The sequence below is a fragment of the Durio zibethinus genome, chromosome 8, assembly GCF_047325235.1.
Source record: "Durio zibethinus cultivar Kanyao isolate XHJ-2024 chromosome 8, ASM4732523v1, whole genome shotgun sequence".
Taxonomy (NCBI): Eukaryota; Viridiplantae; Streptophyta; class Magnoliopsida; order Malvales; family Malvaceae; genus Durio; species Durio zibethinus.
Genome location: NC_143169.1, coordinates 25937269 through 25963713, shown reverse-complemented (window position 1 = coordinate 25963713; position 26445 = coordinate 25937269). Strand labels below are relative to the sequence as shown.

Genomic DNA, 26445 nt, shown 5'->3' with positions numbered 1-26445 from the left:
TCCAACCCAAAAAAAAATTCCTTTTCTTGAAACAAACCCCCTCCCTCCAGAAAAACGGCACATATTCATCATTACATGCGTCAGAAAAATAACACCATCCGATAAAAAGCTAAACACCCAGAATAGTACAAAATTTTGTGATAAAAGGAGGTTTATACAGTGCATATGATATTAGCAAGAGAATAACACAGCCTGACTTTATTCCCCCGAAAGAGAAACAAGGAGAGATCAAGTTGCATAAGTTCACCAAACTAGTAAAGATAAAAGCAGCCATAAAAAAAGCACTTTAGCTATATCCCACTTGTTGTTGCTGCTGCTGAGGCTGTTGATAATTTCCATACCCAGGATATCCTCCATAGTACATGTTGGGGTCTTGGGGAGCAGCAGCATAGCCATAATCATATCCTTGAGCATACCCATAATATCCACCATTCCACTGGTTTGGATCTCCTTGGGACTGCAATAGAAGACATGTCAAAGGCATGGATCAAACTCAAGGGTATACAGAATTACCGAATAAAAAAAAAAGCAATAGCCACCAAAATATCTAATTCACCTGTTTGTTTGATGTGCTACGGCCCCATGAAAGCCGAATACTTTGTCCACCCAACTGAGTGCCATTTAGCATTCGCAGTGCTTCTTCCGCACAGCTCCTGATGCATTAAAGGTACAGAATAAAACAGTTACACGGATTATAACTCTCCTTAATAGATCTCTTCAGAAATATTGAGTAATGTATCTTTACCTATCAGCAAATTGAACAAATCCACATCGCTTGTTTTGTGGTATCTTCACATGCACCAACTGACCATATGGGCTGAAAAACTCTCTCAAATGGTCCTCCATCACATTAGAATCCAAATTACCAACAAATATCTGCATGGAAATATGTAAAATCAAAAACATATGACAAGAAACTATGTTCCTCCTTGAAAGTGAACAAAATACCCACAGTTGTATTAGTTGGATCGTTCTCGTTCTGAGTCCCTTGAGATGAAGCTGCATATGAAAAATAAATGTGTAACAGAAGGACAATAAAAAGGGAATGGTATTTCCAAGAAACAATGAGAAAACACAACATTGCATAGTTGGGATCTGTTCCATGAATCTTGTACTTCACACCTCCAGGGGCTGTTACATAAATGTTAAGGAGAAAGAACATATAACCTGAAAATATGTCATCTATTTGAATAATATGTATAAGACCAAGGACCCTTGATTCACAAAAACATGATTGTAGAAAAAAAGAAAAGTATTGGATATACAATAATAGACTCCACCAAACGTACAGCACAATCCCTATGTATGGACACTAAAGTGGGACTTTCACTGCCAGGCTGCATATACTCGTAAAGTAAAACTATACACATGGATGATGAACCAGTAACAAAGAAAGGATTGTTGGGGGAGGGGGAAGTGAAGATAAAGTAATCATTTCCCAGAACGCAGTTCCTTACATTTGAGATAATGAATTATGCTAATGAAAACTTTAAATACATGTCAAGATATAACATGTTGAAATCAACAAAGATCAACAACTCCAATTTAGAGTCCAAGGGATAAAAAGGAGAATAAAGCATAAAACTGCTAGGAGGAAAAGTAAACTAAGTGCCTAGCAAGCACTAATCACAAAAATATAATAAATACTGACATTCATGCCTTTGACAGAGCTACAGCAGACAGTCTGAGCCTCACTAACTGAAATCTTAAAATACACGTGACCTAAAACTCTACAACAGTAACCAGAAATAGACATTGGGAGCAGCAGGACTTAGCAATAAGATCAAGCTAAAATGTAAAAGTACAAGGAAACAGTGCATAAGAAATCACAAGTGTCATTGTTTTTTAAAACTGGAGAAAGAGGATCTAACGGTAAACTGAAATGTAACTTGACTGAAATCTCTTACTAACCAGAGAAGTAAAAGTAGACTGACAGCTCAACCAATAGAACTGAAATGAACTTTGAAAACGTAGCATAACAGATGCCACAGAAATCTCAAATAAAGGACAAGACAAAACACAAAAACTGACCTAAGCGAGGGCACGGACTAAAGGGATAACCATTTCTGCTGAAATCAGTTCCAGGCCCCAAGATGATAGAGCCTCCCGACACCCTGCTCTGAGACAACAGGAGTTTATAAGCTTTTGCAAGTTTCAAGATTTCAATAGCATTATGGTGCCCAAATGTTTAAGGAAAGTACAGGAAGGAAATGACTTGTGGAAACTGCTGCTCAACTTCTAGAGAAGAACTGAAAGAAAGAGAACTTAAAATAATATTAAGTACACTTCACAGCAAGCAAAAGTTGGAAATTTATCCAACCAACCTTACCCTTTTAAACAGATAATTCATAAATATTAATATCAAATTTAAAAAACTGCACACTACATTCACTGAAACAAAAGAAAACTGACATAAAAGAAGCACCCACAGACCAGAAGATTCAAAAAGAATGTAGTGAAATTCAAATATCTATGCTATTCTTTTAATGCAGCTAAGATGAATCAGAATATCCCAAAAGGCTTGCACAAAACAAATAAGCATCAGCAAACATACCTTTTGGATATTGCTGCACGGTGACAGTCTTCTTGTTAGTAGCTGGTCCTATACGCATAGGCCTAGTTGAACAAAAAACGCCATTCATCTCTGTCATAGCACGATTATGTTCACTTTCATCTCCAAACCTAACAAACCCGTAACCTTTTGTGCGTCCAGTGACCCTATCAATCACAACCTTTGCACCCTTCACAGATGGAAAGTGTGCCCTGAAAGTTTCTTGAAGCATGTAATCAGTAACATCAGCAGCCAAGTCTCCAACAAAGATTGTAAAGTCAGGGGTTTCATCTCGCCTCTCGCCTGAACTAAAGGATGCCCAATTCAGCCTATAGTTGTTCTCACCATTCGGCATAGATGTACCATTGTATGTTTGTAAAACTCTCTCAGCAGCAGCTCGTGAAACAAATTCAATAAACCCATAACCCTCCACTTGACCTGTTTGCTTGTTACGGATAACTTTCACAGAAGCAACCTGCACCAGAATAAAGAAATAAGAACTCTGTCTTCAATTACTCACACATGAATCACAAAGTGAAAATATTTACACATCTTTTTAAAATAACTCGAGTACCAATGACATATACTAACTAAATAAATACCCACGTCTCATATCTAAAAGCTTGCTAGTCTAAGCAAAGAACAGCACCCTGGTTAAAGCCATTCAACGCAATAAAAAACAGAACATGGCATCAAAGATCATAAACATATCACATCTGCAACAAGGCTCCTAACCATAAAAGAAAGAACATTAAAAACCTTAAAAAAAACAACAAATCCACTACCAAAATCATATTTTTATGCATACAGACTGCGACCAGAGAAATTAAAAACACGAATCAACACAAAATTAGACAACCATCCGCGAAATCAGAACAACAACAGAAATCACTAATTGAAACATTGCATCAAAACAAACCCCACCAAACTAAACGACCCAGAAAACAAAATCTCAAGATGATAATAAGTAAAAGCCGTTGAATACCTCTCCAGTTTGGGAAAAACAGCTCAAGAGATAATTCTCATCCATATAATACTGCAAATCACCGATCCACAAAGTCCGAACCTCATCGGTGCTAGTGGGTTGACCGGCTTGACCGGCCTGTTGTTGCTGAGCTGGCAGCATAGCCGAACCTTGCTGAGGTGGCCACATGGGAGGCTGGCTCTGAGGCGCCATCATGTTCATCATCATGTAAGGTTGCTGTGGATGAGCAGGCGGTTGATGGTATTGGTACTGTTGTTGCGTCTGTGGAGCCGCCGCCATGGAAGGCGGTGGAGCCATTGCGGATGGGACTACGCCGGGTGCTGGTTGCTGCATCGTCTTAAATCTGGGGTTTTGTTATTCTGACAATAGAGAGACAGATGGAGTGAAATCCTAACCCTAGATAAGGGGTAAGGTTTGGAAGATGTGAAAGAGCTGAAGTAATTGGGAAAAGGCAAAGCCGCCAAAGGAGGGGCAAGTAAGCTGATGTTTGTCAAAATGACTGAAATAGGTTTGGTTCTTACCAGTTTAAATGGTTAAAGGCAGGGGATATTTTGATAATTTTAAATTTGTGGACCCCAATAGCTTTTTAATCGTTGATTTAGTCACTAATAATCACAGGTTTTTTTTACTTAAAATGTGGGTTAATTTTTATACTTGGCAGTGTTTGCTGTACTTGCAATAATTCTTCAGTATCTGAAAGGCAACGGATCTGGACAGCTCTTTCTTTCACTCATTTGAATCCGAATATTGCTGGAGAATTCTAAAGTTCAGCTGCAGCATGTTGTGAAGTTTTAACCTTTTATCTTTCAAGTTGAGGTAATTAACTGGTTTCCATTGTTATTTTTAACTCTTCCAATGACCTGGTAATCAGAATTCCCTTATTTCCAGTTTTTAAGCAGTTTTAGTATGCACAATTACTTTGCTGGAGTAACTGCTCTTTACTGAAGTTTAAAGTTTTTGTCTTGGAGAAAATTCTTGGCTAAAGTGATAATCTTGTGAGATCTTTTGACAGATTTTGATTGGATTCAATTTGTAATTGGAATTGTTGTCTTCTGTCTCGTTGTCTAAAAAAGAGTCATCAGGCTTTAATTAGATTTCATGCCAGGGGTTGGAATGGATTTACATTTGAAGAACCTGTTTGTTTAATAGATTCCAGGAGCAATTTGGTTCTGGTCCTGGATGCGGGACATGCCTTGTGAAGGTAGAAGGCATTGCTTCTAATTTTGTAAAGTCCCTATTTAAAGCTTCTGCAGCCCTATATAGAACTGAAACTTGGAGAAGATGGTGCCAAGGGCATTTCTTTGGTGTTCGAGTGGGGAAAGATTCAGATTGGTCCGGCAAAAAACAGCCTTTTTCATGTTCCCAGTTCATCGGCGAAGATGGTGGGGATATTGGGTTTTATATGTTTAGATCTCAAAATGATGCTAAGAAGATGGCAGGCTCAAGGTAGACAATTCGAGTTCCAAATGTTGAGCTTTTGAAGATCACATATGAGCTTGAGACATTAATGTTGCCTTCCAACGATTGTCATTGGAAGCATCAAGAAATGATAGGTTTCCTGTTATTGATGTTGCGAGCTGCACATCTTCAGGTGAGCTTCAGTTTAGGAATCCTACCCTGGAAGAGCTAAAGTTCGTGTATGCTTTCATGAGAGCCATTTCTCTGGTGCACCCATTGCTTAAGGTGGATAAAGAAGGTGGTCCAAACTGGCCAAGGTTGATATGTTTTTGACCTATTTATTGAGACAGTTGAGTGGCCTCCAGAAATGGCTAGAGGTCATGAAGTTGTTGCAGTTACAGTCTAACACCCACATGGGCAGGCATATGAGAAAAAGACAAGTTCAACAGCCAGCTCAACACCCAAGTATGCAGAGCCATCAGATGAAGCCAACTTGATGGATATAAGGGTAGACTTAAATTCCAGTTCAAGGCAATGGGCTATGTGCGAGAAAGAAGTTAATGGAAATCAATCTCTCTGCTGTGGGTGATGTCGAGCAGCGGTCTGCTGTGGTTCTCTCTGCCAAAAGCAGCACTAGAAGGAATCACATAAAAGCATGTGTGGTCTGTACAGAGCTATGATGGAAAGGGAAGAAAAGCCTCCAATGAAAATGTTGGGGTTCCCTTGCTCTGCTGGCCAACCTTGTAAATGGCTTGAATCATTGGGTATCCATCAAAAGGAATGTGGTCTACCCAGTTAAAGGTGGGCTATGGGATTCATGGGCTGGGCGGGATGATGAAGAGTACTTTCGTGATTGACCTTTTCCAAATCATTTAAGAGACTGAATCTCAAGCCCTATCCTTCTTTCTGGTTGGTCGGAGTACTATAACCTTCGATCACTGCCATTGTCAAGTCCTGTTGCTGATGGTCTTTCCCACCCTTTGATGGTTTATTATATGTTGACGGCTTTCAGTATCAGTTCAAAGAATCTTTTATTCAAAGGAAAGGAGGTGATTCCTCACTACCTGGGGCCTGAAGGGGAGATGGACTGGATGCCGACATTTGTTAAGATCAGTCACTTGTTGGGTAAAATACAAGTAGCTATGGTGGGACCCGAATTTGTCAGGAACAAATCAGGAATAAGTAGCAGAGTTAGGGTGAATCTTGTAAGGGGTGTTCATCAGGAAGAAGCCACCAACTTGCCTTCCCCCCATGTTATAGCTGCACTGAACTGCGTATTAGATAGGCATGCCAGTTGGGGTGGTGCACTTGATTTGATCAAAGCCATGGGCATTCCAGCCTTCTTCAACGAGCCGTCAGAAATTTGTGTGCAAATGCTAAACAGGTTTTACGTGGTGCTGGACTGCACATCACCTACCCCGTGACACCAAATCCCTTCCGTTCCCCAGTTAAAAATCATGATTCTTCCTGCAATCTTCCTTCTTACAGTAATGGATTTGTGCTGGGGATAAACACATAACTCTACATTCGGACATTACTGGACACTGAAACCTCAGCTTTTCACGATTTTATATTTACCAGCAGACAATTGTGTGCTGTGCTGGTGATGGCTTTACCTGCTGATAAGGTATTGGCTGAGAGACTACCTAGCAATGAAAATTTAAATGTAACATAACTTGTTTCTTTTATTGAGTTGAATAAAACCAGTTGATGTAAAACTTATGGTTATTCTGTTATTTCTGATTGATGAATACAAGGGCTTACAGCAAGCTTGATGTTCCTCATTTGACTGTCAAACTACTAGATGTGGATTCTGTTTAGTTTTTGCCTTAGTGGTACATTTCAATGCTCATGTCAGACTCAATTTTCTGTTTGCATTGACATTAACATTTTGTGTTTCTTTTTACTGCAATAATAAAATGGAAGCCTTGTTACTTTGTCAATTATTTCACAAGAAACCCCTTTCCAGTTTCAGTCATGGGATGGCTGATAAAGGAATTGAACCTAAGACCTCTCTTAAAATTCACTAAAATTTAAACAGCAAACTATTAACAATTCTCATTTTCATTTGTGTAAGTATGAATTTGCTCAATTATTTTTTAAAAGGGAAAAAAAAAATTTAGTCATGAAAGTGGGTAAAAATCACAAATATGGGTAAAATTGATTCTGTTGATAATATAATTGGTTAAATTCAATTAATTTCAATATTTGTTATTATCAAAAGAAATAAAAAAGAAGGCAATGTAAACATTATGGTTTACTAAATCAACCAAGAGCTATTTTAGGGCCAGGTGAAAGCAATCCTATTGGTTCGTGTCCAACACGCGCTTTCTGATTCGACTGGATTTGTCATTGAACTGAACGCAAAGAACAACGAAGCCAAACTACTGTGTTATATTTTGTACGCGATTTCACACTTACCTTCATTTCTTTCATTTTGGTTCTTCAAAAACCAAAATCTCTGTTTCGATCTTCGAAAGCCCCAAAACCCAGAAAATCAGATTAAAAATTTTATCGAATTAGTGTGTGAAATATCTTGGTTCAATTTTGTTATTGTAGAAATTAAAAAGAGCTTTTTTTGTGAAAAAAATGGCTCAAGCTGTTGAAGAATGGTACAAGCAGATGCCCATCATCACCCGCTCTTATCTCACGGCTGCCGTAGTCACCACTATTGGTTGCTCTCTCGAAGTATGGCTCTTTTCCTTTTCTTTTCTTTTCTTTTCTTTTTTTGGTATTTTTATGTAATTTTTTTCTCAATCAGGGCAATAGGATTGTGATTGCGTCTTCAATTTTCAATGATTAGTGCATGCTTTTTAATGTTCTATGAAAATGGGTATGATTATTTTAGGCTGATTCGAGCTGTGTTTATCTCAATTTTTTAAATTGGGCGTTTCCCATTGGATTTGCTCTATGAGTTTTCAGTTTATCATTCATATTTCGAAATTTTATTTCTTGAAAAAGTTTGTTGGGAATTTGGGCAGTCAAAGTTGACTGTTTGTTTGTTACTCCTTTTTTCAAAGGATGGTTTTTTTTTTTTTGTATGATAAGCAATTGGATTTGATTGGTTTTTCCATCTTGGTTTTGAAAAGAATCAGTACTTGTTTGGGATTGTTATGCTAATCTGATTTAGTTTGTCTCTTTGCAGATAATATCACCTTATCATCTGTACTTGAACCCCAAGCTCGTGGTTAAGCAGTATCAATTCTGGCGCCTCATTACTAACTTCCTGTACTTCCGCAAGATGGGTAAATTTCATGTGTCTTTATGTCTGAGTGTAGTGAAATCTTTGGTTTGTTATGCCTTGGGAACGGTGCTGTGTAATATGTTGTGTATGTTATTGCTCAAAGTGTAGAATTTTCCTAATGAAACAGAGAGAGCCGTCTTTGTCTCCCTTCAATTTTTAGTCTAAAGCATGGAAATGCAGTAGTGTATTTGAGTTGGTAAACTTCGGTGGAGTGAATGTGGATAAAAATGAAGTGAGGTTAAAGACAAAAAGCAAGTCCATACCTCCTGCGCCCTTTTCCTTTTTACTTTCTTCTGAGTATACTCCATCAATGGCATTAAATGTCTTTAAAAGTTGCTATTGCTTATCCTGGCATGTGGATGTGATAAATTAGAATATGATTGAAGCTAGTACTCTCAAATATTTTAGCACCTTTAACACGGTATCACTTGGTAATACCAGATTTGGATTTCATGTTTCACATGTTCTTTCTTGCTCGGTACTGCAAGCTTCTTGAAGAGAATTCTTTTAGGGGGAGGACTGCGGATTTTTTTTACATGCTCTTATTTGGAGCTTCCGTCTTAACTGGCATCGTTCTTATTGGAGGAATGATACCTTATCTGTCAGAGTCATTTGCCAAAATCATATTTCTAAGCAATTCATTGACATTCATGATGGTAAGTATATCTGCCTTTGTTTACATACAAAATACATTTTACTGGTAGCAGGCGTTCTCTGGTGGTCATTTTGGAAGCCATCTTGTTTTACTATACCTTGCAGGTTTATGTGTGGAGCAAGCAGAATCCTTTTATACACATGAGTTTTCTGGGTCTTTTTACCTTTACAGCAGCTTACTTGCCCTGGGTAAGTGCTTCTGTTCATTCCATCCTTTTTTTTATTGTTCTTGAGAATGTATCCTATCAAAGCATTTACAGGTTTTGACGAAGAAAGAAAAAGTTGTTATGGTGGATTTTCCCATGGAGAAAAAGTTTTATTCTTCTTATTTACATTTGTGGGTTTGATCCGACTTCTCCTAGTTGTAGAGCATAATTGCTTCTTTTCCTTGTTTATCTTTCAGGTGCTTTTGGGATTCTCTGTCCTTGTTGGTGCTAGTGCTTGGGTGGATCTCCTGGTGCGTTTCCATACCCAGAGCTTGCTTTTAACGTTGAAATTTGGGATAGTATTATTTGTATGAATTTTCTGCATATCTCCTAAATCCATTAGTATGTTCATCTGAGTGGACAGAAGCTATACTAGTGTAATTAAACTCTTTTCTTATCATTGTCTATCATTACTGCTGGAGAGGTCATGTTGTGATTCTTGGGGTGAATATAGTGGAAAAGGAAAGGGAAGGGATGTGGGGGGAGTAAGTCGTTTGGACTCAGCTATTGGGTAAGGACTGTGAGACCGCTTTATAATTATGCAGTGGTCCTATTTTATAATTATGCAGTGGTCCTATAAACTGCCCCCTTTTCTTGTCTCGCCTATGTTTAGATCCTCACTGTGGCCATGTTTAACTTTTGCATCTTGTTGTTTGTCATTGTTACATTTCTGGCTTTTTGTCAATCTAAATATTTTGTTGATCCAGGGAATGATAGCTGGTCACGCATATTATTTTCTCGAAGACGTATATCCGCGAATGACTGGTCGCCGACCCCTAAAAACTCCATCCTTTATTAAAGCGCTGTTTGCAGATGAGGCTGTAGTGGTAGCACGGCCAGCAAATGTGAGATTTGCTCCACCACCCGCAGAGGAACTTCACAGAGATTAATCTGTCGTGCTGAAACTAGACCAATGGAGGGTACCTTCGGTTGAATTGACTATGCTTGGACATAGCAAAGGCCCAAAAAATTGTGGTTGGCCATTTCTTGAAAATGTTCAAGCTTACATGCTAATCATGAACTATATATCTTCGTTGCATTAGAGGTTAGCTGTGTATATCTGATGTTGCTGCTGCTACAGCTATTTGGGGATGGAATTTTATAACTTACCACCTAATTAAGTGCTTTTGGATGGAATTCTACCACTACGCTAGTCCTAGTTCTAAGCTTTTTTTTTTTGGGGGGGGACAAATTACCCAGAATTCCTCAGGTGTTAAAATCTCCAACCCACGCATAATTAAGGATTTGCTTTTCATGGGTAGCTATCAGATATTCAGATGGTTGCTCCAAAATCCACAGCAAGGCAAACTATTATGTAACATTTACTAAACTCTTAGGATAAATGCTGAAAAAAACAGCTACAAAACACAAAACAAAACTCAATCTCTAAGAACAGACATCGAAGAACTACTACATCGACGATTGAACCTACAAGAAAAAACAAATAATCTTCCAATTCTCAACCAATAATGCACAAGTGTCGATTAACGACCATTCGATCAAATAACTCATGAAGAAATCAATTGAATGATCTCCTTCTAAGAAAGCTGCAAATAGCTATGTATACACGTAAAAAGTTTTGCCAGCACCATCAGCCGTTCCAGTTCTACTTCTGGATTGTTCTCTGGCTCCATTTCCCTCGCTCGACTCCAACACTAACTAACCCTCCAAAGTCCAAACCATGCCAAAACCATTTTTCTAGGGGGAAATACAATCCTACGAACAAAGAAGCATTCAGGCTACCGGATGGGGTGATATTGGGCAGATATTCTCTTTGGAGGCAACTTTCGCAGGATGTACAAGACTAGAGCTGAAGGTGAGATCTCAACCAGCTGTAATTTGACCAATAGAAATTACATGTTTAAGAAAATACAAGTGAGAGAAATAGGTGGCCACAAATAAGAAGGACTTGTAAAATACCATGTAATAGATCAAGTTTAAAACTGGATGGTCCAAAACATCAAGTGACGCATCTGAATCAAAAGCAGATAAAACCACCTGCACATAGAAAGCAGGAATATTTTAGCAACCAAATAAACAAAAAAGCATTGTAACTGTTGAGTGATTTGAGTCATTGTAACTGTTGTCAAGCTCAAATTATCTGGGTCAAATACTGACCTCTAACATTGTTGATAACCCATTTTATGAGAGCCATAAAAATACTCATAACATTCAACTTCTTGACCAATTTCTCTTGCTAAGGCAATCTAAGACAAAACCTAGGAAGAGAACTCATGTGAAGCATGCACTAATGCCGCTCTCTATGGTCAAATTCCTAATTTTGACTTGCATTCAGCTATTCACTTATTACTGGGAGTATTTAGCCAGAGGCATACTATTTTGCGTGCCTCTTCTAGTCATTATTAGCAAGAATGTTGAGACAATGAAAACTCCAGGCAAGGTTCAAGCTTCCTTTTGATTCAAAAGGAAGAAAAAGTAAAAAGAATAAACTCATCAAGTATGAGGTTTTCTTGGAAAAGATTGTTTAAAGTCTTTTGCTTCATTTTAATCTAAAAAAAAAGAAAAATACTATACAAACTAAATTTCCCAGAGGTTTTCTCTCATATGAAGGATGTAGCATGTCTAAGTCATACATATTTGAGCTTTCAGATTATTAATTTGCCTCAAGATATAATAATCAAATAGATTTCCATCTATTGAGAACAGAGACACTGCTGTATGAGTCAAATACAAGAGACACGATGAATAAGTAGTAGTTAAACCTTCCAAGTGTAAATTATATAGTTTTAAACCTACCCCAAAGTTTGGTCAAAAGAGAAAAACTTACCACAAAGCACCTAATAAGGAAGCAGGTGAAACAAATGGCTGTAACAGATCCAACCTACAGACAGAAAAAAAAAAAGAGGAGATCCAGTAAACAATACTAATGCCGAGAAAGTCCTACAACAACAAAATAGCCCTTTTCACATCACATATGGTTGGCTATGTGGTGTTGCTGTACTCTATTCAAGAAAATATTCTCAATAAATTCATGAACATGCCCAAATTAATTTGAAGTAATTTCCCCAGAATGATGCCAAGTTAAAAACCAAACAGTTAGCACATAGAGAAATGCACATTAAACTTATGCTACATTAGAATTACAATAGAAATGAATTGTTATTTACTAGGATTGGAAGGAAAATACCTCATGAAGCTTCTTCCTTCTTCCTTTTGATTCAATAGGGAAACGTCGTAGCATAAAAAATAATCTGGAAGGAGTTAAGTAAGCAGGATTAGCACATTTTTAGAAATATATACTCTAGTCATAATATCCATAAGTATTGTGTTAACAAACAACAATTACCTTCCACCATACAACAAGAATCCTAAAGCAGCTATAAATGACACCACTGGAGAAAACAATAAAGAAAATAAGTGGCACCGTTAAACAAAAGAAGATTTAACATGCATAAACCTTCTATTGCGAAAAAAGACTAATACCCAGAGATAAACCTTGTTAAACTTGTTTTGATGATTCACTATTACACTTACCAGCAATAAATATTTTTCCAATGAATTCCACCACGCTGTTGTCATCTATCCAGAGGTACACCCAAATGCAGACCTGAAGTCAAAACTTCAATTTGTTAACTTGACTTACACGCCAAGAATGTGTCAGAGCTAGTAGTGGCAGCAAACTTTGAGATAAAAATTTGAGAGAGTAATAAATAAACAGATACAATAATATCCTTCTGAGATTAACCTACTTAATGATGGTAATAAACAAAGTAAATAGCACAAAAGGATGCAAGTTGGAGCACACCTGTATAAAGTATATAACAACATTGATTGATACAAAAAAAATTCTGAGTTTATCCGTTGGTAAACTTCTTGCCTGCTCATAATGTCAAATGTAAAATGTCATAGTTCCTCAAGTACAAGAAAGAACCAATTCCAAAAGTTCGTAGCTCAAGTCTATTGATCAAGGACCAGCCAAATTGGACACATCGTTTTACAAAAACAAATAAGAAAAGTAACTTGCCTGATGATAAATTTCTGCCCAAAACAGGACAAGTAATGCGTATGTGGAGAAAAATAGAAGGCCTGGTAGATCCAACAGTACGAATGTGAGTACCTAGTTCAAGAAGTAATGGCTAATGTCAGTATAAAAGCTTCGTGTCATTGGATCATAACAATTTGTTAGTTATATACTCCATTTTTCTCTCAAATTGCATTCTAATTATTTCCCTTATGCTACCCAAGAGGTCTTAATTTGTCCTAGAAAAAGTAAAACGAATTTGTCTATCATGCCCAAATAGAAAATGTAATCTTATTGAATTTGAAACCCAATGCAAGCTTTTTCTCAGACGATAAAAACTTTAGCATATGAACGAATATCTCTTGATTCCATAGCAAACTAACCTTGGGATGCAATACAAATACTTGATTGTGAAATCCAAACACAATAGCACGCACTGCAATAACAAGAAAACTCACAATCAAAAAACCAAACTTACATCTTATAATCCTAATAACAATGTAATAGAAAACACTTCCATGTGTTTTGAAGACTTTGAAATGACCTCCATTAACAATGAAGTTCATAAGATGGAAAACCTTCTGCGTCGTCCAACCATATTCAGGCACTCTCAATTCTATCCTTATTAATTGTATCTGCACGGTAAAAACACCAATTATTACATGCAAACTTATCTAAGATCATTATACCATGAACAAACTTCTCCAAATCAAAATAATTAACAATGAAACTCACAGAAAAATTAAAATTTAAAAGCTTTAATTTCACATCAGATGTTTACTCTAGACCTGGTGATTCGTGTATTTATATTGTGTAAAATATTAAAATTCGTGTATTCGTGTCATGTTAATCCCATATATAATTATTGTATCACGATTGTTTCGTGTCACTGTGTTTTTTTAAATTGCCAAGTATAGTTTACTCCAATCATTTAACTAAAATAAAAAAAAATTAGGGGAAAAATGGCAGTTATTACAATGTCACTCTAAACAAAGTAATCACCTTTGACTCCTAAAATACTGGAAACTATTAAAATGAAAAAAAAAATTATGAAAATAAAAATCAACTCTTGAAACAAATTGTCTACTCAGCACTGATCCAAGCAAAAAAAATCGAACAGTTCAATGAACCAAATAAAAACGTATAAAAACCTGAAAATTGAAAGGAAAGAAGAGAAAGCTGACCAAAGCAACGGAGGAAACTAGGGCATAAGTGGCGCAGAGAGTGTAGAAGATGCCATCCTGCCATTGAGTCGAGTCATTGATCTCGTCCCACCAATTGGACACCAGAGCTGGAAGCTCCATAGGCGTTAAGCTCAGTGGCATTTTCGTCATTCTAACCATTTTTTCTTATTTTCCCGAGGTTTCCCGGGAAAGTCAAAATCCCCTCACCCAAACAAAAAAGCAGAAAAAGAAAAGAAAATTTGAGAAGTCGAGACACGAAAGAATACTACCGTGTAAGAGAGATACGAAGAAACTAGAAAGAGAACAACTAAATTAAATGTTTCTACCGGTCGGTCCAAAAGGAGATGCTAATAACTAATTTCAGCAATGAAGCCTTTTTTGCTTTCCTCTATGGTCGCTCTCTCGAGTCTCACCTAAGATTCTACGAGTTCATCAACGAATGCGGTGGTTGCAATTTTAATTTTGTTTTTTTCAACTTTCCTTCTTTACTACTTTTTTTCTTGTCTTTTTCCCATGTGCCGTAAATTTTAGAGAAATAAAAGAAAGTTTCACTACACCAATTATTTTTTATTTATAAATAGACTTTCACAAAACACTATAACCGGATCCGTGGCGCAATGGTAGCGCGTCTGACTCCAGATCAGAAGGTTGCGTGTTCGATTCACGTCGGGTTCAAGACCCCGGTTCAACTCGGATCTGTACTTTTTGTTCCCACCACTTCCGTATTTTCCGCCCGGTAAAAGAATACTCCTTTGGGTGTAATCCAATCCCGGATCCGTACATCAACAACCACCGCATCTTTCCACCGCCGCCACTTCTCAATCCTGTCCCCAGACGGCTCCACCCGTCTCACCTCTCACAAAAATCACGCGCCGCCCTCTCCCTCCTAAAGTCAAAGCAAAACCCCGATCGCATCCTCGAAATCAGCCGCGCCTCCTACCACTAGGCAATGACAATGAGACGAGGAATCTCGGATCCTCTCACGTGAATGATGTTTATCCCATTAGGTGATTTAATTTGTAAACTTTTGGGATAGTCATGTCTAGTGGAAGCTTTTACATGTTCGAATTCAGAACTGATCGATTCAGTTATTGAATCACCCCTACCAATAGGTGTTGCTCGAGTGAAGCGAAAATGGAAACGGATGCATTTAGAGACTGGGACATGGCAGAAATTACTATAATTTCTTAAAGAGAGGTTAAACATCAATGACAAAATTTTACGACTTTTAAATTATTCTATGCTAAATAGCATGCTTTGCCAATGCTGTATTCATTGACAGTTGATTGTATCTGTTGCTTTTATTACAAGAAGGTGTAGGCCATTTACAAGCAATCAATACGCTCCTTTGACTCTACATCCAGCTTGTACTCTATGCTCACAAATGGGCTGCCAGAACCATAGCAACTCATCAATTGTCTAAGAGTTGCACTAAAGTTCAAACTAGGACCTTCTTGTGATCAACCCAGGTCTCTTTCTCATGTGTTGTGCTCCATACCCAATGGTAGAACCAACTGTTGTTGCAGCCACTAGCCAACTGTTGGTATGTCATGAAAAATAAGTTTTTGTGCCTTGTAATCTAGTTAAGAGTATGATCTAATGAGCAGAGAGTCAATTAGTTTACCTTAAGTATGTGATACATGATTGAGTTTCTGGTGTTCCAAACTCTGGTTGAAGGAGAGCTGAGGCAACTAAAATCAGCTGGAAAACTGTGTTAACCTGCAAAAATTTGAAGTCTTTTCAGATATGGCATTAACCGTTTTCACCACCACCAGCATTCAGGTTTTTTGCATTCTCCATATGGCATTTGTCCAAGTATTGTCACCATTTTCTACTCTTGTTCTCAGTGTCTATTTGTTGTTAAAATGCTAAAGACATGCAGACTCCACAGCTTACCCTCTATTCCACCCAATTAGGAAAACAAAAGATGATTCTTACCTTGCTTATAAAGAGAGGCTCAATCTTCTGTGGACCAGTCTCATCAAGATTGAAGAAATCTAGCCAATTTTTCCGCTGAATCAAAAAAGTCCAACGATAACAGCCAAGACTTAGATAAATAATTGCAAAGTTTGCCAAGCCATAAAACAATTGGAACAAAAACATATGCTCATTAATTTCAATTAAGCAACTTCACCTGCCAATCCAAGCTAATAGCTCTCTGGTACAATGCACCACTAACAAGGGCAACATCTCGCAAGACAACAAGCCCGACAAGTCCAGCTTTACAGCATAGAAAATTAATAAGATAGCCATAATCAAACATTTACAGATAATTTAGTGCCTCTGTGTGCAAAATATAAGTATCAAATAACATACATAGATTATTACTGTTAAAACAGCCGCAATTCCCTGTATTAATGGCCTCTTAAAGAGAAATCAAGATGAAGGACTCTGATGCAATTACTTGCAAAAACTGCAAAATTATGATGATTCCAAATTATCCTTGTTGCACAGCAGTGATCAATTACCAGAAACTAATGCATCTCTTAAACTTTTAGTCCAACTACGAATAATTTCAGCATTTGACATAGGAAACCTCATGCGTATTTGTATGATAGAACACTTTTTTGTGGATGCAAGGAAAGCGAGCCAATACTCCTTACAACATGTTATACTCAGTATCTCATCAAACGGTAATAACCAGAGAATTGCAGAAGATCCAAACAAATGCAGATTACTTACGGTGCAAAAGATGGTTATGTACCATGGACAGAGCAACACATCCGATAAGAACCTATACCAAGAAGACCGAAAATAAACTACCTGTCAAACGAAACGCAGAAGCAAGTGACAAAAACATATAAAGGAGTAAGTAGCATCAGTCATTTACCTTGTCAGCTAGAGGATCAAGATAAGAACCCACGACTGAATTAATCATCATCTTTCTAGCTATATATCCATCCAACTAGAAAAACCAACAGAAATGATAAAAGGAACTTAAATTCTCATGACATATACAAAATTTTTACTTGTTTCCATGGTATGAGAAATGTCAGAGAACCCATACCCAATCAGTTGCACCAGCCATAGCCAACCCCAGAAATGCAAAACCGTACATTTCGTTTACAATCATCCTGCATTTAACTTGTTAAATAATTTCAGCAAAATCAATTTTTTGAAACTAAAAGAAAAAAAAAATTATTTTAAAAGTTACCATCCAAGCAAAGGGCCAGAAACCAATCGACTCATTGAAAGTAAATTGGGCAAATTCAGAAAACTTTCCAACACAGCTTCCCACTCCTTAGTCCCTTCCTTGCTGGTTTCCACCCGAACCGAGACTCTCGGGTCTGATAGGACCGACCCGAATCGTAGCTTCACTGGAGACTTAGCTCCACTGCCTCTAATCAAGTCAAGATTTAAAGCTTGAACTTTTCTTAAAACGGCGACGTTTCCCCAAAGCGGAGTGGCGGATTGAGAGAGTTTCCAAGGAGGAGAAGAGAGGAAGAGAGGGCCATTCAAAGGAGCGATCCATTTGGAAATAGAGGGAGCAGAAGGTGAGACTCGACTGTGAAAGAGAGGAGAGGATAGAGGTGGGATTACATAAGTCGTTGAATTTGTTGATGCAACGGTAAAAAAAGTTCGGGTTTTTCTAGAGTTTTTTGTGATTAGAGTTTGCAGATATCTGTAAATCCCCATTAATAAAGCATTGTTTTTTTTTCTCGGTTTTGAATAAAACGACAAGACAAACAAAACACCTTCCTTTGGAATATGATGTTATGTTAAGGTTTTCCTAGGTTTTGCAAGGGTTTCGGGAAGATCGATGATAACGCCTTGCAACAGACACACAGCCCACCCACACAGACTCCCCATACCAAAGAAAATGCCTCTAGAAGGGCCCAAAACGAACTAGGTCCAAGTGTGGGGGCACCAAACCCTAACAGACCCAAAGTACGGAGGTTTCTAGAAGAATCTAGATACTCCAAAAGCTAAGGTAATCCCCTGTAAATTTTAAATTCTTTTATGTATGTTTCATATAATCTTTTTGTAATTTTAAACTTTGTAATAAACATTGGATTGAATCAATATCGATTCGCCTTTTCAAGCATTTCTCTTGCTTCAGAATGCCTCTCATTTTCAAGCATCTCTCGTGCTTTATCTCTTGCTTTTTCTTAAGCATCTCTCTTGCTTTTGCTTTTATTTAACAGCCTTCCTTGTTTTAGAGTGTTTTTCTTGCTTTAGAATGCTTTTTTTTTCCCATTTTTTTGCTTGCATAATCGCTTCGTAAATTAAGATAAATTATAAACTGAAAATTTACAAAGTCAAATAGATTATTTTTTTCTTTATTAATAAAGAATTGATTTTTCTCTATTTTTTTTTTCCCAATTCTAAATAGAAAGACAAAACAGATAAAATATTATTCCTTTGGAAAGTAATATTGTGTTTAGAAATTTTTAGGTTTTGCAAGTCATTTTTGTCATGTATTTCTCTAATTTTAACTAAGGACGGCAATTCAACTATTTTTCGACAGATTTCGATCCGACTTAATCTTATGAGGTCGATTTTTTTTTTTTTAAATTCGAGTTTCGAGTCAGGTTAAGTAAGATTAGAAAACAATTGATGTTGGGTCGGGTTTTCAGTTTTATGCAAATCCGATCCGATATTATATAAAAAAATATTTTTAATTAATTTTTTAATTTTTTATTTATATATATTTATATAATAATATTTTTAAATATTTATATTTAAAAAATAATATTTTATATTTTAAAAATAATATTTTATTAATTCGGATCAAATCGGATACGATTTATATAGTATCGGGTCAAAATCGGGTTTGGGTATAAAAAAACAAAAAAAAATTCGAATAAAATCGAATTCAAGTTTATTAAAGCATTAAGTCGGATCAGATTCGGGGTTTTAACCTATATTTCATTGTAGATTATATAATCAGTTTGTTTAAGTATAATTGTTTTTTTGTTTTTTTTTTTTATTTTGAATAAAAAAATAAAAACACTGTTCCTTTAGAAAGAATGTTATGTTTAGATTTTCACAGTAACTTCGTTTTATATATAAAAAGTAATATTGTATTTAGATTTATCGCACAATCACATAGAAATTCAAATGAATTGTAGCCTGCAAATCTATAAATTATTTTTTTTCTTTTTCCGATTTCAATAGAAAGACAAGATAGATATGAGACTTGTCCTTTAGAAAGACAGATAAAATACTGTTTCTTGAAAAATAATGTTGCAGTGATTCAAGTTTTTTTATCAAAGAATAATGAGGGATGCTGATTAGAGCTTAATTACGGATACTGATCACTCTTTGGTAAATATTCGTGAAGATAGTAATACATGGTACTAAATACTTGAAATTTGAAGGGACTGTTACATAACGTGATGTCAGTTAACATTTATAAAATAAAAAAATCAGTTTTAAATAGAAAGACAAGGCAAATAAAACAGTATTCCTCTAATCCATTGGAAAGTAATATTGCGTTTAGATTTTTCTAGGTTTTGCAAAGGTTTAAGTAATATTGTGTTTAGATTTGTCTAGGTTTTGCAAGAGTTTATAGGATGATCCGAAGACGTTTTGTAAGGGCCACTTTGCCACTTGTAAGTTTTCCACAATTTTAACCATGCGAAAAAATGTAAAAAAAAAAAAAAAAAATGGTAACAATTGTTTCGTCTAAACATAAAAATTAAGATGAATTGCAGCTTGGAAATTTACAAAATCAAATAAAGCATTGCTTTTCCTACCTGATTTTGAATCGAATGACAAGTAAGATAAAACTCTGGAAAGTAATGTTGTATTTAAAATTTTTTTATTTGTTAGGTTTTGCAAGGGTTTAGAGGATGATGACAATTTATAAGGCCACTTTGGCCACGTGTAAGTTTTTTATCTCAAATTTAACCATGCAAAAAAATGTTAAAAAAAAAAAAAGAAAAAGAAATATATGCTCCAATCCTTCAAGAGTAGCAGATTATATAATTGTAAAATCAAATTCCTAAGATTTGAAACAGAAGCAGAAAAATCCGACCAAAAATTATGAATATCTAAAGAAGAAATTGGATGTCAAACAAATCTTAATCAAGGATGATTATTTGATTCGAGTTCGACGGATTATGATCTGATTTGATCTCATAAAATTAATTTTTTTTTTGAAATCAAATTTTGGATTAAATTGAATATTATTAAAAAAAGATCGAGGTCGAGTCGAGTTTGAATTTTAAACAAACTCAATTGACCTGATATTATATTAAAAAAATTTTTTTAAATTTTTTTTATATATAATTATTTAAAAAATAAAATTTTTTATTATAAAAAATAATATTTTATTAATTTTTGATCAGATACTATTTATATAATATCATATCGGAATCAAATTTAAATATTAAAAAATAGAAAAAAATTCAAATCAAATATAAATACGAATTTTATGATTATAAAATTAGATAAAATTGGAGGTGAGTAAAAATTACCCCGACCCTACCTGCAAAAGCTTTTTAAGAAACAAGCGGAAATATAGTTTTCAGTACTTTTTAAGTTCCAACCAAACGGTCAAAGGAATTAGTGACTAGTGTGCACTGCAGCAATGGGCCCACGAGGCAAGAAACAGAAATTTATTGGGCTTCAACAGTCTTGAAATAAGGGTATCGGGCTAGAAGAACCCAACTTTGAGGGCCAAATTTCTTGATAGAAAAGACTGGCTCAATGCAATGAGTCCATAAAAATCAATCATTGGGCATTAATTGATGTTTGGCTGAAAGCCCAACACCACATTTCCCAGGTCGCAAGATCATTGGGCACCAAACCTTGGCCCAACTTTGTGTAAAATTTATGAATCTTTTTATTAGAAATAATTAAATAAAAATTAAAATCAAAAATTAAAATTTATAAATCGAAAATTTTTGTTACATAATAAAGTATGCAAAATTTGAAAAAAATAAAATTTGATATATTTTTAGTTATATATTTTTAATAAAAATATTGATAAAATTTTTATCGTTCAATAAATATTTATTAAATTTAAATAATAAATAATATTTTTAATTTTTTTTATATATTATTGATTTCATATTAAATTCGATCAATCTATTAATTTAATTTTTTTATTAAAGTTTTTATTAAATTATTTTTTAAAAATTTTTTTATAAATTTCATATATATAATAAAGGCTCTCCCAATAACAGGCATAGAGATCAGACAGCCTTAAAGGAATTAAATGTTTAAACAAATAAAAGTTAGATAAATATGTTTACCTTGTCCTTTGCATATATATATATATATATAAATATTCCTGACACTTTGTGACACCATCAATGGCAGAAGCATGTAGGAGATCAGAGAAGTTGAATATCCCCCCACAAGAGTGGGCGATGGCCCGATGATCTGTATCTCTACAAAAATATTATACATATAGCATTCAATCACAAAAACTCCGTGCCATTTCCAACGGATCCAACAAGCCAGAAATCATTATTACTATAGGAATCGTATCATTTGCTTTTTGACTCAGCTCCAACGCCCAAATTTACTTGCTTCACCTACTTTCTGTCTCAACTTTCAATTCTGCTTAAGACTGTTTTTAAGATTTGATTAGCATTTTACCTGTGCAAGTTAATTCGGATAGGTTCGCGGTTGCCATGGTCGATTGCCATCAATGGATGTTGAACTATACCATTAAAACTTTGGAAATTAACGATAATTAAGTAAAGGAAAAACAAATAGTCTCATCTATGGCACGTCAATTGATTCAATTAGTGAAGTTATTGAGCTACTTTATCTCAGTTGAGCAAGGGATTTGCCATATTCATAAACTCAAATATGGAGCGACAACCTGCCGATTACCCATAGTACATTTGATCCTTGTTGTGTTGTTTTTCCACAACACAATGAAAAACGAAATAAATGAAGGCAGCTGTAAAATAAAAGAAAACTTTATTGTGAAGACCTGACACCAGAGATTGGTTTCCTTCAGTCATTGAATTAGTCTTTTCCTATTTGCCTGCCAGCCAGCCAGCCAGATAGCTTCAATGCATGTATTGGAGATCACACACTGAATTCTTTACTTACGTATGCATATCTTCAAGTTTTTCTTCTTTTTCTTTGTTCAAAAATCCATTCTAATTTAAAATTTTTTAAACTTGATTATATGGCAATGATCACATAATAATCAACCCTACGTATAGTCTAAACTTAATGTTCATGCACCAAGGCTTGGCCTTTTGTCTATTCCAGAAATTATAAACATTACACAGGCAGATATATATATATATATATATGTTGCCCGTTGCTTCGACCAACTTATAGTATATCTATTTTCTCAGTGTCCAGCTCCATTCCTGCAGAGCATGGGCAGATACAAATGCAATGTACATTGGCTGGTTTTAGTGTTTATTTTTTTACAGAGCACGCGAACAGACCAGTTAGCGCAGATCATTAACAGCGTTGGCAGTTAGCAGTTGGCTGTGGGTTGACATCGAATGGCCTGCATTACTATGGCAAAATAGTGCCATTTTCTTTTGAATTTTGCGCCAAACATTTATTAGCTTGATCTACCCTTCAGCATTTCAAGATTTTCAATGGGGTTCGCTACTGCCACACCATATTTGAAATGACTGAATTACTCATATTTCTTGAGTTTGTTTTGATATATTTATGAGTAATATTTTGAGTTTTGATGTCGAAAAAATTACTTTACAAAAGATTTCAAGAACAATTGTCATCTTGACGCCAAGAGAACATAATATGATATATCACTTACAATAACATTACTCAAGTAAAATCGTTGTCAACCGTTTTGTCCAGCAAACACCCGCCATGATAGCTAGCTCTTGCCAGTTTGCCAATGCGAATGCAATTAATGTTTTTTTTTTTTTAAGAAAAACCCTCTGCTCGCATTTAAGAGACTCAGGTGGCCGGTAATTTTATCGTCTGCAACCAGCCAGGCTGTGTTTAATTTGTGATTCCAAATTTAAAGAATGAGACAAGACAACTTAGTATTATTTTCTTTTGTTTATTCTTTGTTTCTTACACCATGGGAGGAGAAACATGGCCGTATTGGTGTGGAGGTATAATCACAAATTTTCCATCAAATTGGTGCAATGAGCCAATGGGCAATGGGGAATCCATGTTACTGTATGTAGTAGTATTATTGCATGTGCTAGGATCAATGGTCCATGCATTGATTAAGTTATAATTACTATTATAACAATTAAAATTTTTCTCATTTTTAGCCATTTATACGAAAAACCATGATCATAAGTATCATTTTGAAGCAAACATACATATCGAACAGGCACATATCTGTGAGTATATATATATATATATATATATAATTTATCAAATATTAATAAATGAAAATAGTAATGTCTCATTATTTTAAGTAATTCTAAAGCATCTTTAGGCATCTCCCAATTAGTCATTGATCAATTCCTAACCACTGGAAGCAATAAAGTATGAAGCTTTTGGCTATTTACCGTCGATCACTTTCTTTTTTTTGTAAAGATGTATCAATTTAAGGATACAATAAAGAGTTATAAGTATTAAATTTCATATATGGCTCTTAAATATTAATTTCTCGTAGGGAGATTAATTTAAATCCACAAAAAATCATTTTCAAGACTACTCTACATCAAATCAATTGTCTGATTGGTAACTAATTCATTATTTTAGAACCATCAATTGGGCAATTAGCATTAATAATGTGAAGTGACTTCTTGTTTGCTTAGCAAGAATTAGAGAGCATTGGAAATGGCTTTCTAAAGTAAATGCTTGAAATACAGGATTAAACACGCAACAAACCATATCAAAAGTATTAAGATTAACTAAACCTAAGTAAATATTATCTAAGCTGCAACATTTTTCTTTTTTTCTTCTTTTTTTTTTGGCTGGTTCAAGCGCCAATTTCTTACCGGGGTAATATGACAGCCTTGAGAGGGTTCTTCATCACAACAGTGAAAGCATAAGTCTCAGTCAAGCTAGGTGGAGCATCTGGAACCGGCAGCCACTTAAATGCTTGAACCATATTTGCAAGCAACAATTTTATGTGCAAAATGCCTAGATTCCAAGCTGGGCAAATCCGTCTCCCTGCTCCAAATGGCAACATCTTCACCGCCCGAGTCCCCGTTACGTCCACACCAACCCCATCACCATGAAGGAACCTCTCGGGTCTGAACTCACTCGGATCCGACCAAAGATCCGGGTTCTCAGTGATCCATGCAGTATAGAACTCGACATAAACTCCTGTTGGAATTGTATAGCCACCAAGCTCAGTGTCCTTTATAGCTGCATGAGATAAAAGAAAATGACCCGGAGGATGTCGCCTGAGAGTTTCTTTAACCACAGCTTCAAGATAAGGCATTTTCTCCACATCTTCTTCTTTAATATCCCCATCTTTGCCTACACAGTCAACAATTTCCTGGTACAACTTTTCCTGGATTTCTTGATTCATTACCAAGTGAAGCATTGCCCATTCTACAGTTGTTGCACTGGTATCATTACCGGCATTAATCACCTCCGAACATAAAGTTGCGTACTCTTCTTCACTCAATGGGCCTCGGGTTGCTGGCTCTAGTCCAAAGAGAGAGTCTATATAGGCTGCACCGATTGGACTTACCATTTCTTTGTTAGGGTTTTCACCCTTCTCCACAAAAGCTCTTCTATTCTTTATCAGTGGAACCAAACACTCCAGTTGCCTCTTCCTTAATGCTTTAGCTTCCTTCATTTGCCGGCGAAACAGTGGAGTAAGGATAGGCAAGAAATCTGGTAGCTGTGGTGATGTTATCAACATTACATCTTTAAGTATGCTTTCTATTTTCTTAATCCGGTCTTCGGAGATCTTTGCACCAAAACACAAGCAGATTAAGATGCTACATACAGTTAGCCTGCAGTTGCCCATTACCTCCACAAACCCATTCTCAAAAGCCTCGCTTTTGATTCTCTTCATATGGTTTTCTAGTGCCCATTTGCGGATCCAACTGCATTGCTTCACTCTCGCAGGGGTTATCAGCTCAGTGACAAAGTTCTTGCGCAGGGTTCGCCATAGAGGTCCATACTCCGCAGAGTTGATGGCACATTTCCCAACACTGAACAACAGCCGGATCGGTGAGTCCGGTGGCCGGGAGGCGAAAGTGGGGCCTCTCTGAACTAGGGCTTCATGGATGAGCCTGGAGTCTGTAACAATCACCATAGTCCGTTGCCCCATTTGCATGGTGAAAATTGGACCATATATTTTACGCAACTCACGCACTATAAAGATGAAATGTCGACGTTGGAGAATAATTTGGATCAGGTTTCCAACAAGCGGCCAGCCAGGCGGACCTGGAGGGAGGTTCTTCGGTCCGCCACCAGAAACTGACCAGTACCGCCACCATAGACGGAGGAAGATAAGTGCCAAACCAATAATGAAAAGGTCTACCAACTCCATTTCTTGAGATGAACAGCAAAGAAAAAAAAAAAAAGTGTAGGAAAGGTACTAGTAAACAAACAGGGTAGTGAAAAATTTATGGCAGGTTTTATAGAATGTGAAAGAGTGAATTAAATGAATTTGGTCTACCACCTATCCATATATATTAAATTCTTTTATTAGATGCATTTATTATATGTGTACAGCTACAAGTAGCAGTAGTAACAATGTTTGGATCACACAAATTCAATTTTATATATTCAACTAAATTTTGATTTATTCTAATATATTTGTTCTAATTCTCCGACATAGTTAGTTATTAGCTTGTTTGATCGTAAATTGAAGTTAGCATCCAGGGGGCAAAAGTAAGGAGAAGAGAATTAATAAATTCTGGTGTGAGTCATTATCATGAAAAAGGAAAAAAATAATTTGGATCTCGATGAAATTAATAATTAAAATCGCATGGTAAAGTTATCCATGCATGAATATTTCAATATGTCGATTACTGGTGAGGCATTGCTGGCCGGTTTTGCATGTTTTATCCATAGCCTGTGGCTTTCAACATGGTAAGACGACCACCTTCGAAGATTTGGTTTCCATTTGGATTCTTTCATACTAGATTAACATGATACAATTAAACACATCTCCATGACAATTTTAATGAAATTAAATCAATATAAAATTTTTATTAAAATTTTTTAACTATTATTATAATAATTTTTTATCAATTATAATTATAATTATTTTTAATTTTACCATAATCAATTTTACCACTCAAATGAAGCCTTAATGCGGTAATCAGGATTCAGGAGTTAATGCATGCACGAGTTGCTTACCGAAGTCCTAAAACTTTAATGAAGTGAAAGTGAACAAAAAAATTGTGAATATTGG

General features: G+C 35.9%; 5 protein-coding genes, 1 non-coding gene and 1 pseudogene across 7 annotated transcripts; 3 read left to right on the top strand and 4 right to left on the bottom strand.

Moving 5' to 3' along the window:
* Window positions 1-76: 76 nt before the first annotated feature.
* Window positions 77-4037, bottom strand: LOC111278268 (polyadenylate-binding protein RBP45-like). The gene is made up of 6 exons (XM_022864878.2): window positions 3537-4037; window positions 2555-3026; window positions 953-999; window positions 746-876; window positions 557-653; window positions 77-457 (listed from the first exon to the last, which is right to left on the bottom strand). The coding sequence occupies exons 1-6, from the start codon at window positions 3867-3869 to the stop codon at window positions 287-289; spliced, it is 1251 nt and encodes a 416-aa protein (XP_022720613.2). The 5' UTR covers window positions 3870-4037; the 3' UTR covers window positions 77-286.
* Window positions 4038-4187: 150 nt separating this feature from the next.
* LOC111278508 (uncharacterized) lies at window positions 4188-6718 on the top strand (annotated as a pseudogene).
* Window positions 6719-7317: 599 nt separating this feature from the next.
* On the top strand, window positions 7318-10183 carry LOC111278265 (derlin-2.2). The gene is made up of 6 exons (XM_022864876.2): window positions 7318-7622; window positions 8080-8179; window positions 8620-8834; window positions 8938-9021; window positions 9236-9289; window positions 9746-10183. Exons 1-6 carry the CDS (start codon window positions 7524-7526, stop codon window positions 9926-9928), a joined length of 735 nt encoding a protein of 244 aa, XP_022720611.1. The 5' UTR covers window positions 7318-7523; the 3' UTR covers window positions 9929-10183.
* Window positions 10184-10332: 149 nt separating this feature from the next.
* On the bottom strand, window positions 10333-14754 carry LOC111278264 (tobamovirus multiplication protein 1). Of its 2 annotated transcripts, XM_022864874.2 has the most exons (11): window positions 14205-14754; window positions 13565-13655; window positions 13404-13456; window positions 13024-13116; window positions 12805-12876; window positions 12534-12606; window positions 12346-12391; window positions 12187-12250; window positions 11827-11880; window positions 10959-11036; window positions 10333-10870 (listed from the first exon to the last, which is right to left on the bottom strand). In XM_022864874.2, the coding sequence occupies exons 1-11, from the start codon at window positions 14361-14363 to the stop codon at window positions 10778-10780; spliced, it is 876 nt and encodes a 291-aa protein (XP_022720609.2). In that variant the 5' UTR covers window positions 14364-14754; the 3' UTR covers window positions 10333-10777. The 2 variants fall into 2 exon arrangements, with proteins under 2 accessions (XP_022720609.2, XP_022720610.2); XM_022864875.2 differs by lacking the exon at window positions 13404-13456 and having other exon boundaries at window positions 13024-13085; window positions 13499-13655; window positions 14205-14635.
* Window positions 14755-14807: 53 nt separating this feature from the next.
* TRNAW-CCA (transfer RNA tryptophan (anticodon CCA)) lies at window positions 14808-14879 on the top strand. Its single transcript has one exon. It is a non-coding gene; the product is annotated as a tRNA-Trp (tRNA).
* A 490-nt stretch (window positions 14880-15369) lies between these two features.
* LOC111278263 (cardiolipin synthase (CMP-forming)-like) lies at window positions 15370-18014 on the bottom strand. The gene is made up of 8 exons (XM_022864871.2): window positions 17359-18014; window positions 17212-17278; window positions 17035-17109; window positions 16887-16938; window positions 16339-16424; window positions 16143-16217; window positions 15829-15923; window positions 15370-15741 (listed from the first exon to the last, which is right to left on the bottom strand). Exons 1-8 carry the CDS (start codon window positions 17838-17840, stop codon window positions 15648-15650), a joined length of 1026 nt encoding a protein of 341 aa, XP_022720606.2. The 5' UTR covers window positions 17841-18014; the 3' UTR covers window positions 15370-15647.
* Window positions 18015-23738: 5724 nt separating this feature from the next.
* LOC111278262 (cytochrome P450 77A2-like) lies at window positions 23739-25640 on the bottom strand. The gene has a single exon (XM_022864870.2). The coding sequence runs from the start codon at window positions 25573-25575 to the stop codon at window positions 24058-24060; it is 1518 nt and encodes a 505-aa protein (XP_022720605.2). The 5' UTR covers window positions 25576-25640; the 3' UTR covers window positions 23739-24057.
* Between the last annotated feature and the right edge of the window lie 805 nt (window positions 25641-26445).